Source organism: Trichoplax adhaerens, genomic scaffold (genome assembly GCF_000150275.1).
Source record: "Trichoplax adhaerens TRIADscaffold_1 genomic scaffold, whole genome shotgun sequence".
NCBI lineage: Eukaryota > Metazoa > Placozoa > Uniplacotomia > Trichoplacea > Trichoplacidae > Trichoplax > Trichoplax adhaerens.
The window spans coordinates 2,956,041-2,975,053 of record NW_002060943.1 but is presented as its reverse complement, the minus strand read 5'-3'; the positions used below and the strand labels follow the sequence as shown (position 1 = coordinate 2,975,053).

The 19,013-nt window shown below is 32.1% G+C and overlaps 2 protein-coding genes across 2 annotated transcripts in view; one reads left to right on the top strand and one right to left on the bottom strand.

Annotated features, from left to right (window-relative positions):
• TRIADDRAFT_51586 (uncharacterized protein) overlaps nt 1-8,410 on the top strand; it is a gene marked incomplete at both ends in the record, with an annotated part of 11,406 nt that extends 2,996 nt beyond the window's left edge. The window contains 14 exons of the mRNA XM_002108520.1: nt 168-209; nt 613-686; nt 2,815-2,892; nt 3,181-3,338; nt 4,396-4,461; nt 4,609-4,732; nt 5,354-5,418; nt 5,882-5,995; nt 6,102-6,144; nt 7,263-7,377; nt 7,492-7,621; nt 7,763-7,832; nt 7,949-8,052; nt 8,290-8,410. Coding sequence (XP_002108556.1) covers nt 168-209; nt 613-686; nt 2,815-2,892; nt 3,181-3,338; nt 4,396-4,461; nt 4,609-4,732; nt 5,354-5,418; nt 5,882-5,995; nt 6,102-6,144; nt 7,263-7,377; nt 7,492-7,621; nt 7,763-7,832; nt 7,949-8,052; nt 8,290-8,410 — 1,304 coding nt within the window. The remainder of the gene's footprint in view (nt 1-167; nt 210-612; nt 687-2,814; nt 2,893-3,180; nt 3,339-4,395; nt 4,462-4,608; nt 4,733-5,353; nt 5,419-5,881; nt 5,996-6,101; nt 6,145-7,262; nt 7,378-7,491; nt 7,622-7,762; nt 7,833-7,948; nt 8,053-8,289) is intronic.
• Nucleotides 8,411-13,060: 4,650 nt separating this feature from the next.
• On the bottom strand, nt 13,061-18,253 carry TRIADDRAFT_20172 (uncharacterized protein; the record flags this gene model as incomplete). The annotated part of the gene is made up of 10 exons (XM_002107721.1): nt 13,061-13,225; nt 13,338-13,436; nt 13,579-13,696; nt 13,814-13,887; nt 13,983-14,084; nt 14,184-14,238; nt 14,320-14,385; nt 14,529-14,620; nt 15,029-15,143; nt 18,057-18,253. The coding sequence occupies 10 exons, from the start codon at nt 18,251-18,253 to the stop codon at nt 13,061-13,063; spliced, it is 1,083 nt and encodes a 360-aa protein (XP_002107757.1).
• Between the last annotated feature and the right edge of the window lie 760 nt (nt 18,254-19,013).

The window sequence follows — 19,013 nt, the reverse complement described above, 5'->3', positions numbered from 1 at the left end:
AATATCAAATAACAATTATTTAACTTTTCGGAATGGGCTATTTTTTCTAAAAATGTGTTAGTTCATCGCGTACTCTGATATATAATACTACAACTATCTGATTTACAGCTTTTACTATTACAGCTGACACAGTAAAACTAAAACCTATTCATGTTTTTAAAAATTAGATTTCATTTTTGTGGCCATCCTTCAAGGGATAGGAGTCTTAGGTAAAGAAGCAATAGAAATATTTTGCTGTTGAAATTTCCAAGTCGCAGAAAATTATTGTCGAAGTCAATTTCACAGTTGTTACGATCACTGGATACTAGGGAGGTTAAGGATTCTCTCAGGAAATACAAACACCCTTTTTATCATAGAAATAGGGACCTTTATTACTCCAAAGTACTAATATAGCTCCGATTGCCTATATAGTCACAATTCCTCATGGCATTCGCCAACAACTCATTTTATAGTCTATACACAATGTACCATAAGATAATATACTACATATAAAACTGTATTATATAATAATATTAGTTTAGATAGTATCACGTCACATAAGGTAACTGCCAGAACATAGCAGTACGATTAGAAGTACGTATCAATAACTTATGTTAATTTATAAATCTTTAGGATTACCAAATTCATTACATAGAAGTGGAATTCAACCAATGATCGTGACAACTGCATTCTCATTCATCTTAGAGGTAAAGTTTTCAAACGCTTTTATTGACAAGACGACATTATTTCTAGCTAATTTACTATCAAAGACTGGTAATATCTAATGTCAGATTGCTCAAATTCTCCAGATAATTAATCAGTTCTGCATTTTACAGAAATACTTTACATCGGTAAATTAGTAATAGAGTTTCAATATCGATTATTGTACATCTGGTGTTTGATTTACTACACAAATTATTTTATAAATTAAGATTGTTGAATCAAATAGTCAATTTCGAAAGTCTAAAAATATACAAACATATATTACAATATAAGATAGCGTTATGCGATCTATTTCATTCATAGCCTTTAGTCTAGAACTTTCAATTCGATCTGATCATTGTTAACAAACATACTTGATGGCGATGGCGATGTGCTGTCACAAACCAGCTTTGCAGCAAGGTTTAAGTAGAAATAAATCTTTACATTTCTAAAGCTGGTAAAAAACAAGCTTTGTGACAATGATTATGTAAAAGCAAATCTCTAAAATTTCGAAAGTTTTCGGGATTTAATAATCCCTTAACTGCTCATAAGAACATAGATGCTTTTGTTTCTAGATTACACAATTAGAGAACTGGTTATTATTCAATGATCAGCTAAACTTAAATACCTTCCGGTGGCGGCTAACATTGATGAATCATCTCACAAAAATATTTATCGATAAGGACATTTACAGACTGATTTTACCTAATAGGACTACAGTATGTCCATTCACAGAGTGATCTCAATGCACCTACATCGTTGCATTAATCATAATTACAGTTACAAGAGCTTGTACTGTATTCAATTACTTTATATGAATTGTTTTTCTGTACAACATATAATTTATCGTAGCAAACTATCGATTCAGTAATTCCTGCTGTAAGCAAATAACTGTAATCACCATATATAAATGTTCGCTGAATTTAGCCATTTAATTCTTCACAGTAGTTCGTACCGTGGCGTGAGCATTTGACTTTAAGCTTTAAAGCCTATTGATTTAAACTCATCTAGTTGATGAAATTTCTCTTCAATAAAATCCTTAATTTAAGTTTGAAGATTTCTGACATCTAATTAGAGTCTTGCAAATGAAATTGTATGGATTTTTGTACCTAATTTAAGTCAGCAGTACTAATATAAAAACTGATGAAGTTCCTGGTCATTTTAGACTAGAGATGCTGTGTCATCACATTACATGAAGAGCCTTGCGAATTGTATCGCATGGGTTTTGTATTTAGTTTTATTCTGTTGCGGTAAACCGATCTAGCTAAAAAGTATTTTATCAAACGAAATTCTCAATATTAGTTTAACGATACTCCGACAACTGACTCTAGAGTCTTGGGAATCGTATTAATTTCATACTTATTACAACATAAAATTAATGTTTCAAGTAATCAACACATTACTTGTTATGGAATCCTACTAGCGTAGTATTATACTTGTTGTACAATTTAAAGTATTTGATTTTACAGTTAGTTTAAAACTTTCTGCTATTCCAATTTTACAGACATCTAAAAAACACAGCGGATTCTTTTATGTAAAACCTCCTGTTCTTATAGTTTTATGGTATAGATTTAAGACTTAAAATTACGCAAGATTATATTTGATACTGTTACGGAGCAAAGCACCGTACTTGCTAATTAAATAGATTTTGTCAGTATTTAGCTAATGGATCATATTAGATCGTGTACGAGAAGGTACTCGGCTACTCTACTAATAAAAACTGTACTGATCTTTTAGAACAGTCTTATCCCTGTGTGACCGAAAGTAGTAAAGAACTACCATACAGTAGATCTCCAGGTGTAGTGGAGCAAGGCATAAGTAATCAATTAGTTTAGTGTAGTAGTTCGCAACATAAGTTTGTGACAGATACATTAATGTTAGTGCTCATAAGTGATAATCGTGTGCGCATGCTATCCGATTCGAAATTTGTAGTCTAGTATTTCGAGCTAAAGACTGTTATAACGTGAGAATAAAATTCCATAAGTATAAGTTGTATATCTAAAAACGCAATAATATTCTTGCTTCAGAAATTATTGCCAAGATTTCAAAATAAATCGTATTCTTGAGTATTTATGTGTATCCTTATTTAGACTAAGCTGTAATGATGTTCTTTCCTGGATATCGCTACAACAGGTAATGGTCAGCTATACCTTTTTAATAATCACTCAAAAAGCTATTGCTATCAAATATTTTCATAAGGAAAGCCAAAATGTAAGTCATCATACAATAAAAATTATTACTGATCTATAATTTCAGTACCAATAAAAATAATCTAGCTTGCAATCTGTTATCTTCATATTTTAAGTTACATTTAAGATTATATTTTAGAATGAAATTGCTTTAATCAGATACTTACGCGCTTACTTCAACCGTATAACATAGTACTTCTAAAGTTTATACATAGATAGCATAAATTCAATATTTCTGCTACTGAATTTAGTAAAGCGACTGGCAATTACAATAACGGATATAATTTAATGGCTTGATATTCATTTTTAGATTCTAGATGATGAGTCAGAATCTGAAGAAATCGTACTGGATGATAAACAGAGAGAAAAAATCGATAAAAACAAAAATGTCAACACCCATCTCCTTTCCGCCTTATTTCTACCTAAATATCTACGGATTACTTTTGACTTGATTATGCTTCTGAAATAGTAAGGAGAAAATAGGATATGAATTCGTAGTGTATAAAATTATTTTACTAGAAAATTATTATATTGACATACACTTAGTTATACGTACCAAGAAATCTTTCTTTCTTGCCTTAAATCGTCAAGTAAAGAGCTTTTAATAACGAAATGAGCTAATTGGTTTAACGTTATTGTCCAATATTAATATTAGTAAATCTGTTTGCGGGAGATATTACCGTAAATGTATAGTTTTATCTATTTAAAAAGTACTAATTAAATTACATATTAAACCAGTTATTAAGAGTATCTATTAAAGTGATAGTATAGAATTAAAAGTACAAAATATAATATTTTTAAATGTCTTAATTGATACATTATACATGTATTTGGCACAGTATGGTAATGCCAGTATTACTAATAAAGATAGTTACATTATTAAAGAAAATGATGCAATTCTAGAATATTAATTATTAAAGTCATGGAGACAATAATTCTAGCTTAATTTAATATCATAGACCTGGTATTATGAAAATGCTACAAATACTACAGTACTTGCAGTAAATATGTGCTAGAAGAAGAAAATGTATCGGAACTTACCGGCATAGCCTGGATATACTCTTACAATAATACTAACTAACTTTTCATTTGTAACATCATGCTAGCAGATTATTAAGACTGGGTTATTCCGGGAACAACAGATATACGCGCATTACATAAATATAAAGACTACTATGATCCTAATTAATCTTACATACAGTAAAACTTTTGAAAGTTATTAGTAAGCTCCTAGTATATAACTCTTTATTGAGGTCCTAATTTTGGAAGAGAATTGCAGTCATTTTAAGATTAAGAAGTAAATTACACTTAATACTTAGCGCAGATATTACAGCTATTAAAATTGCGCTAGTTATATTTATAATTTTATCAAATGTAGAATATACTTATACAAGAATAAGTAAGCGTATAATAGAGTTTGACAACAATATTAATCAAAATACATATAATGAAATGCAAGACGGTATCTTTGTTTAATCTTATTAAATATAATGCGATAACTAAAGTTAAACTTTATTATTCACAGTTTTCTATGGAGTATTATCGTAGCCTTAGCCGCTAGCCAAGCTTATTCAGGACTTATTCTAGTCAGGTATTTTGTATCAAAATTATTTAACCGTGAAATATTTCCATTCTTTAGCCAATGTCTTTTAAGCTGTGTAGCAATTATACTATAGGATATACATATATATTTACTGAATAATCTTTCATCATCATAATTTCTTTATCTTATCTTTAGCGCAGAAACAATAGCCCCTATCTTTATCATCATAACAGCTGTTTGCTACATCTTTCTTAAAAAGCCTCTAATGATAATCTTGCCTACTTTATCATTCGTTAGAAGTGGTTTAATTATCGTAATGGTAATTTTTTATCCTGAAAATATATTTTACATTAACTCATCTTTATTCACTATTGCTAACTATTTTGCCTTGTACAGTAGATATTATCTTACTAGTAAACTAATTTTAAGGTTTTAAAAATTTAACTTACCTTTACATCAGTTAAATTGAAGTTCTCTTTAGATTATAATATCCTTTATTATCGGTAAAAGCATTGGCAACGATATTTCAAATAACTGGATATATAGTGGCGATACGATATTCTTAACTCTCTTGAGCATATGTAAGTAATAATCAACTATAATTATCAAGAACTACTTTCAATCTGTAATAGTAGAACAAAAGATAGTAGTCGAGTTTCTTAATAAAAATAAACTCTGTAAGATTATTAAGTGTAAGTGGCCGTATTAATTCCATAATGCTTTTCCGAAATATTCACAATAATCTATAGCTGGGGGTGGAAGGGCGCTAGTTTATTTTTTCAGTTATGTCCAATATGACAGAAAACAGGTATGGATGTTGTGATGTCATATAGTACTTTAAATGAAGTGTATATTCAGAATAATAACTTTGTTTAACTACCTAAATATTAATACACATATTTTAATCTCAATGTTTCGATTAAATAATACTACTTACTAGATTATCATCTTCTTTGGAGCTGTTGTTGCTGCTAAATTCACAACAGGAGTTATCAACATATTATGGTAATGATGAAATAGTAGTTAATTTCTATAAGAAATAACTGATATAAATCTAATATATGTATAATAGAAAATATGAATTATCGAAAGCTTTATCTTAATACGTAAAAGTAGTTTATTGTAAATTCTTTGAAATTTGAATGTATAAATTGGATGATCATGTCTACGATAGTTAAACAGATAATTTAATTTTGCAATATTATTAATCTCAAATTTATAAATCTATGAGGAGAATTTGATTATAACTTAGGGGATATTTTAAGTATGTATAAGTATCTTAAATATTGGATTGAGAGCTATTGGGATATTACATCGTCTACAAGATATTGTATTTTAATTTTAAAGTATCTTACGAAATAAGTAGATACGATTCTTATGTACAAAATGAATAAGCATGATAAAGGCTAATTTAGTGCTACAGATACCAATACTTTTCAAGTTTAACATTTACTGTACACATGATCAGGTGTTATGCCGTATTGTATGTAGTACCACAAACATGTAGCCCTATGATTCGAGATGGAATATCTCTAGCAAATATGACAGAATCAGGAATACCATGTCAATTAACTCTGAAATGGTAAGTTTTAAATATGATGTTTGACAAGTTGATAATAACAGTAGCAGTAACCGATATTTATAACATAAAGTAATAAACATAACTTATTTATTTTTCTAATTGTAAGGGCTGCCGAAAATGGTAAAATCTCGACTGTACCACTGTCGATCGTAAGTATTGTAAATTCTGTGTTCCTAGATTGATCTGTACGTATAACATAACTATAGTAGAGTTTTTTATCCCTTATTGATATCACTGCATTGCATACCTACGCTATTTGACATTTTTTGAGCTGCATGTGAAAAATTGACGATATAGTAGTCAAGAAACATCTATAATGAATTATTAGCATTAAATACTATCAAACGATTGATCGCAGCTTTGCGCATTGTTACAATCCTCATTTTTGGCAAAGATTTGCAAAGAACTCTAGTAGAAGTACAATAACTCTGGCTACGTCCCCTTGTATTTTCAGTCTTTATACGAGCGATATATAAGATTTCGATTTTCTCGGTGATACTTCGCAGAAAACTGATTGATTGCTACCTTCCTTCGAGTTACTATCTCAGTACGCTTCTTAAGTAATTACTACTTTGCTTGCAAACATATGCACTTAAATAAATTTCTACAGTCAATTCCAGTGTTAACTGGCGTGAATGTAAAATTTTGTAAGTTACTTAAATTAGTATCGGACATACCATACATACACTTACAGTTACTAAATCTCTACTCAGATCGTGTAGGATCTAGGATGTTGGAAAGCTCGTCCTCTGACTACATGCAGTTAAATTATTATAGCCTAACTGACATTTCATTCTATAGTAAATTAACTATCAATAGTTTGTATTTATATCACAATTCTACTACCACGGTATCAACTGCAAACTCATCAGAATTAAGCAGTAAGTTTACAAGTGATTATACGTAAACATTATGGTAGATAGTTTCGATTTCATATCAAGACTTCGAATAGTGTACATACTCTACAATTCAATAAGTAAATGATAATTCTAATTATAGTTATTTACCCTTGTTATTATGCATAGACGATGAGTTACTTTATATGAACTCACGTATGTATAATCGTTATCTTGAAAATTTTTATCTCCAAAACTATAGTATTTAACTCTACTATTAAATACTATAGATTGATATTAGAAATCGCACGTAAATTCTGTAATCTAATTTTTATACTTCACTTTTACTTCTTTTACGACAACTTTAATTAAGAATATCCTTTCTGAGTTATTGAATAAACGAAATTATTTTGTTTAATCGAATTCTGTAGATTTTAAAAGATTTTTACCCCCAATATGCTTGGCTAGCCTTAGTTATCAGGTTATTTATCGTGTTATCGACAACGTTATCATATCTAACAAATGGCATGTCTGCTTCTAGCTGGAGTAAGTATCCTTATTGAAGTCTTAAATAAATCTAGCGAGACCACATCTATCAAACTTTATGTATATCCTAACCAGTGATTCTATTTATTTGTATTTTGGCTATTGGTTTATAAGTGAGTGGCATGCTAGTCAACATTCGAGAAAGGATGACCAATTCCAAGATATCATGCAGTTGTACTGGAGATGAAGATGCTAGTAAAGATGCACACTACGTCGAATATCAAGAAGGAAATTTTCCAGATAGGTAATACAATACGTAAATATGGCGTCGTATACCTGTAATTAATTACTGACGAATACTTGTAGTTAGAAGGCGTTTAAAATATCGATCTAACATTCGGGCTTTCTTAAGTTAGTAATACTAATAACCTTTCTGTTTTGTTAGAGTATTGGACCAACTCATCCAGTGGATCTATGTTGCTCTAATAATATTGATAGTCATGTTAAATCCCAAAGTAAGTCATCCATTGTTTTCGTAAGATGAATTGTGGATGCTATCAAAAATGTTGTTGGATTAAAATTTCAAATAGATTATTTTGATCTCTATTCTCATTTGTCTACTGGACTATAGGGATTCTTTATCTTGATAAATCACATTGAAACAGCTTCGAAATATATCGTCGATTCTATATTCGTATTAGCTCTATATCGAACGTCCGCTGTAACGAAATACAGGTTCGCTCTATTTATGACTTTATAATAATATTAGACTACCTAGCAATTTAGTTTGCGTTCCTTTATGGATTTAGCAGATTGAAATATTATAATAATAATCTAATTTTTTCATTCTGTTCCCGTTGTAATGCTTCTAGTAACAATATTTTAAAGTTCTATTCAATTATTGCAATAGTTTACTGCCGAATGATGAAAATGTAGAGAAGGAGATGATTTTTATTTAAATTCTGTTTTCAGGAATATTAGCGTTCCGATATCACCATCAGCAAATTGGTTTTATGTGGTTGTTTTTCTTACTATTATACATGCAGCCTTATTCGTCTATAACTTTTGGTTTTTAAGTCAATATTCATTTTGATCCATGGGCAGAAACAACTTTCAGTTATCATTACTAATCTCTGATATTCAATTCCAACCCGATATGATTTGATAGAAAAAAAATTTACTAAAGAGTTGATGCTGTAAATAATTTTTTCGTGGTTATAATATAAACGTTTATATCGTTTATTAATAAACTCTATCTACCACTAACAGAACAAATTCTTATTGAAGATTTTTGGTATATCATTAAGATAAGCTTTTTTAATCATTGCTTTTCCTATTTATACTCTAAAGATAGTCTCTTAGTAATTTGACTTTAGCCATTGTGGATAGAAACAGTTTATGACTTTATTTTATTGTCGAAAATACTGTAGTAAAAATTAGATAACGCAATAAGTACATTGCTAGATCTCAGACTAAACTACCTGCAATTTTATTCCACCAGTAACAGCCCATCCCATCATCCTTCGCTAAACATACCATCCTTAACACCCCCGATCCTATCCTAGCTGACGTCATGATCATACTGTGGACTGTGTAAAAGCCTCTATTTTACTTCATTATCTATTTTCCTACTCATTTTCAAGGAAAAGATATCAAACAGGGCTATAAATTGTATCGTTCTGTAAGTAATAAACTTTGATATTGGACACTGTGACAGATGCGAAAATATACACTGCATCTAAAGTTCAGATATGGCTATGTAACGGTACATTATGGTATTTTAGCCGATCTATTATTTCTATTTAATCGATAGCTAGGTATGCGAGTTCGGCTAGTTATTTAATATTAATTTGCATTTTAAATTAAATACTTCGTGCATAGCTAATTTCAGAGATGCCAATACAGGAAGATAAAATTATCCCCAAAATTAGTATTGTAAGATTAACTTTATACATACTGTACGTACAACATCATACAACATATAGCTAATAACATTCTGAGATGACAACTATAAGATAATCATCCAAAAAGAATTAGTGTTACAGAGTTGGTTCTATTCCAACTGAATAGTATTTCCTACTTTTACTTTTTAAATACGGAGCTAATAGCATAGATGATCATAGTAAGATAAAAAAAGTTAAGTTTACTAGGCTATAAGAATATAGTGAGGTATAGTAAAATAATTACCGCCTCCACCTGTATAAAATGCTATACTAAATGCCACCGTGTGATACTTATCTTGCTAATGTATAATCATCTGAGAATGATAACATATGGGTATATGAAATGTATAGGCAATATTCTAGATAAGTGCAGTAATATAAATATTTAAAAAGGTAGTACGAGCCTTTGCAAGATTGATTTTGTTCATATAGCATAAAGCAGATACTTCAAAGTACCGGTATTTGTGATACAAAAATCCAATATGTAACATATAATAAGAGGATTAATTTACAATCATATCTCAAGAGGAATCAGTTGGATATTGAGCTTTATTAACAAACGGTTCTTGATAGTGAAGAGTCTTAAATAAAGCCTTCGTCCAATAATTTTACGGCAAGCGATAAACTAAATAACCCGATTCAGTGATTATTTCATGAACCAGCCTTGCAGAAATTGAGACAGTCACTTATCCAGTCATCTTCACAAAAATATAGTTCGTCCGCCCATAACCGCCTGCGATTTCACCAATGCATTTACTAACATCTTGAGTACCTATGATTTCTAAATAATCGATATGCGACTCTAAATAGATACACCACTGTAAGTACATGGTAGCTATCATGCTTTAACATCCAGTTATCAGAAGAATACGCTATTTTGTTTGTTTGAGAAGCAACGTTTGAGAATAGTTTATATGATCTTGCGAGACAGTAAATCTCTCTGGGCATTACTCAAGAACAACCCCCAATCGAGAAATACAGACCTATGATGTTCTATTTCGATGGAATATCGTTCTAAAATGATTCTAGCAGTATTATAATTCAAGTCTCTATCTTGATATACCGTAACCTCTCACTATGTAGCGGCTCTACCATCACTTCTTCGATAGCGAACTGACCATTCTACATGCTACATACTTTCTTACTTCATATTACTATTATCCTTTCAAAACGTTGGACTATTTCAGTTCGCTGAAGTCACTATTTGTAGATAGGGAAAATATTGTGATCAAGACTAGATTAAGACTAGCACTATATCTATACTAGATTAGAACTAACCTTTTAAATCAAGAATTTGACCTTTCTGCTCTTCTAATGACGCAGTTTAAACAGGGTAGACAACGCTATTGGAGGTAGTAGTTCTTGTAAATCGCAATTGTGTATATATTGAGACTAGGTTAAACGACTGTTATTTAGTAGAATTGCATTCTTTTCATTTCTCTTTCTCGCTAAACTTAATACTGACTTGAAGTTGCAACTGACCATCCTGTTTTGTGATCGTACCTTTGTGCTCGTTGATGTCTATTTCGTATTAATTCTCTCATAGATTCTGTTTTACAATTTAGAATGCAATCATAGACTAACTTTGTTCGTAAATTGTTTGTTACAATATCCTATGGATTGTGGTAAAGCTCTATAGCGCAAAATTATTTTCCTCATTTGGTCGCTCTACCTTATTAGGGTTTCGACTTCACGATATCTTTAAGATCATACTATAGTTAGAAAGCAATGTCCACTTTAGTTATAAATTAGTACCTTTCCTCGCTCACGATACTTTGCGTAACTGCCTTACTGAGCAGGATAGTACAGACTATGCTACGATAATTTAGTAGTCTACAGTACACAGCACATAAATTGTAAGCAGTGGGGTAATCATAGTCGAAAACGCTGCTCCTTTTATACGTGTATAGGAATATGATTATTTATCGACGTTCACTTTACCGACGATTGAATGAGGAACAGGTTGAGGGTAACCTTTGATCGTAATGTGACGACAGAATCTTGCTTAAAGTTTTCATTGTCGACGACTAATATAAGTGCGGACTACTCAAGGAAAAATTTGCACATTCTCTCATGAACATAAGCATTCTCTTACCCTTTCCCTCCTCCAAATAGAAAGAATAGTACCGTGTCGGTATTTCAGTGTTATAGTTCACGTTATCCTGATCTAAACACCATTGTTCATAGGGAATCTCTTAATTTGGACTAATGTTTCAAAATCATAATTTATATTAAATAGTTTTAATATGCCATCAATTTATTAGGTTCACATAATTTGAATAATTGAATAGGACTTGAAATTAGTGTAGATTTCGTAATTTTCTAAGTAAATGTATCGCCTCATCGAATGCTCTAGAGCGTAGATTATTATAGCCTACTATAGCAAAATTTTTAGAAAGATTTGATTTCTGATCGTATTCTCTATACTTATGGTATATAACGTTATAGTAAAGTGGAATATATACGTTGATCAAAAAGTTATCTGTAGGATAAATGATAGACTAGTACCGATTAATTATATCCATATAGAAACAATAATAATTATTACAGAATAATTCTACTTTATATCAAGTTACGAAGAAGTTTTACTCTATCGACGAGGGTAAGGAATAACATACTTATAATATACGTATATTATCTCCTCGTGTTACAACCTTGGTCGTGACAAATATATACGATATTTAGCTATGTCCTCTGGTTAGCTACCATTTTACGACCAATATAAGGGATTCTTCGAGGTTATATAAAGTTTATGCATGATCTGCGCATTTCGTTTATTCAATATTTTACCAGGATTTCCCAGTGTTTCTGTACTTCTACCTTTTGTATGTGAATTTAATAAATCAGTTCAACTTACTATCTCCAAGTCAGTCACGAAAGATGTTTAGCTTTTTCTGATAGTGATTACCTATTTGACAACTACGGAAGGGCAACTTAGAGGTGTAGAGATATCATGCTTTCCGAGTTTTATTTTTTAAAAAATTAAAAAAAAGAATACCGCAGTAAGTAATTAGGGATATCAATAACAAATTTTGAAGAAGCAGTACAGAAATAAATAGATCGTTATTTTCTGTACAAATCCCTTTACAATGGTAATCATTTAACTCCCAAGATAAAACTAAGGTACATAATTACTTTAAAAATTTTAGAATTCATTGAAAGCTGCACTTTCATTTTATCTTTATTCATCAATTGAAATAGTTTCCTGAACAGGAGTGCAACCTTTACTCTGCTAGAGAATCATTGATAAGATTTGGGAGTTGAGCATTTTTCTACTTTGGTTTGGTACGTTAAGTGATATTATTTCTGCCCGTTCTTTTACTTAATTGACTTCAGTTGCCGTTCTTACTAACTTTAATTGTTTGGTATTGCATTATAGACCGTCATATTATACGATAACTAACGGAATTCATTATTTATTGGATCATGTAACTAGTCAAGAATTCACTATATATCACCAAACAAAACAGAATTGAATCTTGATCATCTTGCAAATTAAAAGGCAGCATTTTAAAGCTATATATAACAAGTGTATAGAATTACCTGACATAAAAATTAAAGCATTCCTTAATGAGTGAGTTATTGATCGACAATTTTCAGCTTACTCTAATTGCACTAATTATAATTATTAGTTAGTATTAGTAAAGCAAACGAAATTTTACGGTAACAAAGACTAAAATATTTAAAGCATAAATTTTAGTTAGATGATAGATTATGATAAAGAATCTTAAGTTAGCATAACATTGAAAAATTTAACATCAAGAATTAAGAAGTAGCCTTGGCTTAACCCATAAATAACTTCATAGTTTGCTACTGTAGTTTTGACTGATTCGTGGAAAGTTATAGCTATAGTTAATGCCGGGACTTTGCATTCCTAAAGCTTCAATAACTAATTTCGTAGCATTTAGGGCGCAGCCTAAATGCAACGTTATACCAGAACCTCCATGACCGTAATTATGGATGATCTATTAATAATGAAGTCATAATATTAATTACTGCTAGTCATTTGATATCAATTTCAGTTTTTAATTATTCAGTATCACAAAATATATTGAATGCTACGTAAGTGCAAAATACCGGGAGTTTCTTGCCATTGACATTTAGTTGATCATTTTCTAAGCGTACAGCAGGCCGAGCTGGTCGCAATCCGGACCATTTCCAGGTTACTTTAGCGTTCTACGGCATAAAATTATTGGTATATATAGCGTTTAGATTGCAGCAAAGTTAACAGATCACAATAAGCTATCTACTACATAACTACAGATAGATAACAGAGCTTTATAATATAAACCATGCTTCTTAACTTTTCGTAATTTACCTTTAGGCTTGGCATAACAGAATAGATACGTTGCATCGTTTCCTCATGAATTTCGTCATCAACTTTGTTTTCCCACCTATGTGGTTCGTTATATATACCTAAAACAACATCTGTTGCCCTAGTAACAAATGCATCTTCATTAGTCAAGAAATTCAGTTATAAAAGCTCAATTATGTGGAGTATACGGTAATGCTGTCTTTACAGAAATTTTTTACGAAATGTTAAGTGTCAATACCTAGGCATAATGTACGCATCCTTCTTCTCCTTAGAATAAAAGCTTATGAAGTGTTTTATCCATGGAGCATTGACCTATTTGGTATCCCATAGATGAAGAGATAAAGCAAAGTGTTACAATTACGCGTGCAGTGCCTATTCGTCGATTCAAAAGTACTAATTGCAGTTACCCTAGCTAGCTGACCCCAAATTGGATATAAACTTTTATCATCGGCCAGCTGATATGAACCTAATCCGCTGCAGTTAACAATGCAGTCATACTTTCCGCCAAGCTACGAGGAATAAAAGAGATGAGTAAAGTCGAACATCATTCAAAATTTCGGATAAAATTGGATACAGATGTTAGCGAATGTTATGATGTCATATCTTACTTCAGATAAACTTTCAACCCGTCTTTGTATAACTTTGCCACCTAACTTTCTAAACCTGCCCGAAATAAGATGCACCCTTTGGCACTAGTTCAAGATCTTATTATAGGAATGCAACGATAAGTACTGCTAATCATACTTAGCCATAAGCCATGGTAAGTAAGTTTCGCAATTGAGAAAGAAAGTTGTGTAAAACCAGCCAGTTCTTAAAATTGAAAAAACAGATTAATTGTAGCTATAGGGTGCGAATTGCTTTGCAATTCGAACATAAGATTAACAGTAATCTAGTTTTCAGTTTAGATATTAATAATAAATATTGTATAGGCATAAATTTTTTCTGCTGCATACTTAACAACATAATATCCATTTTCATTAATCTTTTCAATTTCACGGTTTGTTGCACGACGAAAAAATAGTACCATGTCCTTCCAGTGTGGGTCCTACAAGGATGAGCACCATTGATTAAGAAAGTTAGCACCTACCAATCTAATAATAAGAAATACAGCTAGAATAAAGTTAAATACAGTAGCAAAAATTTTTCGATATTATACTATGCACCAAGTAACATAATATCATGCTTCACGATAATAATTGTGTTCATATTTTAACAAATTGCATATCAAGGGAGCCTATAACAAACTGTCGTACAGTAATTACCGTTAGGGTCTGAACGATGATTATACTGATAAACGAGTATTATTTTATTCAATTATCACTATCTATCAGCATCATGCCTGTAAATAGTCTAATAATACAATAAAAGATAGGCTATTAGTTATGGGATGTATCGATTTTCACTGTTATTGATCGAGGATATCTGTGTATCGTGATCGACGTAGCCAATTTACCTTAGGATAATATTCAAAAAAGTGGTAACCAGAAACTAAGCTTACACCCACAGAGTCAGCTAAATCAGAAAATGTTAAATCGAGCAACCATTGATAGGTGATGGAGCCCCATCTCCTGTAATAATCAGAAGGACAAGTTAGCATGCACGTATTCCATATTCGTAGAGGCTAGCAAAAAGAAAATACGCGCATATAGAAAATTCTGCAAAATGTTACGCTGCATTTTAAAAGTGATTGTAATGAATGAGTTTTAACAGCAAAGATTTACAATCCGCTAACTCAAAAATTTAAACTGTTCAAATAGCTATAACCTACAGTACAATTACTGTACTGTTTTTTAGCGTAACCAGCAATTCTACATCACATACTGCTTATTCCTTACTGTTATTATTACTAGTTGAATACCCTGTTCCTTCTATTTATACCTCCAAAGCTCACAAATTACTGTGAATAATTGAAATCACTAAAGCGATACAATGTAAAAGAATTTGTATTAAATTGAATAAGTGATGACAAGTTATTGCGATCTTTATATCCCTGCTTCTAATCAACACATAACATTTAGAATGCATTAATGCGTAATTCCTTAGCAGAAGTCATATCAGCAATGATAGAGGGATCTTTCACTGGAGATAACTTATTGAATAATTATAATTAATCGACTTATATGGAGTAGATCAAGCTCAGTATACTGATGGGCTTGATCTGGCCATAAACAAATAGCCCATAAGTGAAGATTGGCGGATGTTTGCGTAAAAATAATAACTGGTGTACAGAGTGTGATGTTCGTATACTCGAACTAATGTGAATTTTATAGTACTGTATCACTTCTATATACCGGTAGTAAAAAAGTTGAAATGATTGATACTTTGTGGTCCTAATTAATATGGTGGGAAGTGCACGTTGACCTCCTCTTCTCTGTTAATAATAATCGACATGGACGTATACGATGCAATTATAGAAAATCGAATCAAAACGGTGGGAGGTGCATGTTAACTTACTCGTCTCTGCTAATAATAATCAACGTGGACGTATACTATGCAATTTTAGAAAATCGAATCAAAACTTTATCAAAGCAAGTCAGCGTCTATACCGGCTGATCACGGCATGCAACGTATAGTATTAGCACCTAATTCAGCTACCTTCTCCAATAATACAGTGCATTAAATAGAGCAAGAGGGAATTGCATTGGAAAAAACGGATGTGTAGTTTCACTATCGGTTTATCTTTGATCGATTTCTGGTGTTTGACTAAATGAGACGGGTGCCATTTACCAGCAGCACCATCTGCAGTTGTATATGGAGCGAATTTTTCAGCAATGACTGACTGTTACCTCGATGTTTGCACCGCAATTGGCTAAAGTAATAAGCCCGTAGGTAGCCCAACTATTCCGGCACTGACTACGAAAATCTTCTTGGTATTGGACATGGCTAAGGATAAGATCGATCAAGTAAACTATTTGTGTCTCTATAGGCTTGTTATGAAACCATCAACGTTTACAAATCTGAAGCAGAGCGCCCAAGTCAAATGTCATTTGTGGCATACACAGCTCGTGATCAATCATTTGAAGGGCGCTTTGCTTGCAGTAGATACGAAAGTTCAGCAATATGAAATCCTAAACTGCTGACGTGATAGCTCACTAAAATTAGTAGTGGTCCTGCAGTACTGTGCTGTATGGAAAATATACAGATATCACTTCTAACTATTGCATTTACGTAAAAGTTTAGTACTATCATTAATTAGACCTATGTTATTACCATGATTAGACCAATATCTGTGTAAAGCATAATAGATGTCGTGGAAACTCATACAGCGCTCAAAATAACCGATATACTGGACACTAGACAACAGCCGAGTTTATTAACTTAATTTATTCTATTTTGATACTGTTTCGATTCTATAAAAATCGACAGTAACATTCTCAGATGATCGCTGTTTTATAAAGCGAAAAATTAGCTGACTCGTATATTTTCTTAATGTGCGCTGAGAATAGTCTGAAGACACTTAAAACATAAGCACTGTGGAAGATGATAACTAAGTCATGTAAGCAATCCTCGTTCGAAAACTAGATGCAAGCTAAATGAAACAACACTGCTAATATAAGAGATTGAATTAGATGTAATTTAATTTTACCATCAAATATCTTGGTGATCTTAAATTTACTACTAATACAATCCTAGAATCGAAATCTGCTATTGAAAAGTAGTTAACATTGCATTGTGGCAACACAATTTACCAGATAGTGTATAGCAGCAAAATTGAAGGCTGCGTATCAAAATATATTGCGGGAATTCTTAAAAGAAATTTAGTAAAAGTGAACTAAAATCATTCAAAATAGACGCTAATTTACAATGGCTATTGATCGGTGTAGTTATTGATATGATAAGCGAAGAGAATTAATATTCAATCGAATACACAAACAATGGCTAAAACATGTAGATTAGAGACCCTCTCTGATAGAGGGTCTCTAGTGTAGATGGTATTTCGTTGATAAATTGTAGTTATCTAATAAATTGGAAGTGATGTTCCTCTACTGCAGCAATATCTGTTATAAATACATAAATTATTAGCAGAATGGATAGCAGTGATGATAAGCTATTCAGAAACCAACTAATTTATTTAGATGAAGACTGTTGGGCTTGATGCAGCGTGAGGAGAGAGCTCGCAAGTGAATGTTTGTTTACATAAAATTATCGGGGAGAGATAGACATCTGTATGTGAATCATTTCCATCCTGGTGGTCAAAGCTTAGAGTTTGATGCGTTATAATCCTAACTTATGGTAGAAGGTGTATGCTCAACATTCATTTTTCTGTCAATATTTTCTAATTGTACAATTACGTTTATAAAATCAGATTATTCCTCTGAAATATGACATCATCGTAGCAGGCCATTACAGCTCGCGAAATATTAGCGCCTGATTCAGCTACTCTTTGAGCTATTACAGTACTGTGCAGTACATTAGATAGGAACAGAGCAAGGACGATTGCTATGAAATATTACGGATGCATAGCTTGACTATCGGTTAACCTTTGATCGATTTCTGGTGTTTGACTGAGATGAGAAGGATACCATTTACCAGCAGCACCATCTCCAGTTGTATTAGGAGAGAATTTTTCTGCAATGACTGTCACCTCGATATTCCCACCGCAATTAGCTAAGCAATAAGCAGTAGACAGCCCAACTACTCCTGCACCAACTACACAAACCTTCTTCGTATTGGCCATGGCTAAGGATAAGATCGATCAAGCAAACTGTTTACGCCTTGATGGACCCGGTAGATGAAATGATTAATCGCCTGCAAGGCAATTTGGGTGGTTTCTATCTGAGGCAATATTGAAAATAGTGTAGAAAATGCTATTTTTTACTGTGTAAAGTAACTGTCACCCTTTAGACACTTCTTTACTAGAATAAGACTGGCCGTAACATCGGGTAGACTAGAGAGAACCTATTTACCTTGCCTATAGACTAGTAAAAAAAGACCTTGTATTGGTAGTCGATGAGTTGAATGACAAGCATGACAGGTTTAATGCACGCAAAAATCTGCTGCAATGTACAGTACGCTGTACTGTAGATCTGTACAGTACTATACACTGTACGTTCTTCGTTGAAGTTAACTAAACGAACGAACACCAAGGTCGCCACAGATTCCAGCTAGGCTTTGGATGATTTAGGTTAAAACTCCAATTATTGCCAACGCTCATTCTGTCCGACTTCGTTGTAGGGGATTAGTGAATCAATTTCGATTGATCTAGTCGATAGACAGCATCATTTGTACGTTAATACTCTCCGTGGCGTCATTGTGATGCGGATAGGTCGTTCCTTTGCGAACTGTACAGTAGAGTATTGCAAATAGTGAAAGGCAGTGCTATTCTGCGCCGAATTCTGATGACTGATTGATTGAAATCAGTGGTATTGGATTATAGAAGCAAAAGAATCTTTTCTTATTAATTACACACGAACACATCAACGCACGAGTAGTTAAAA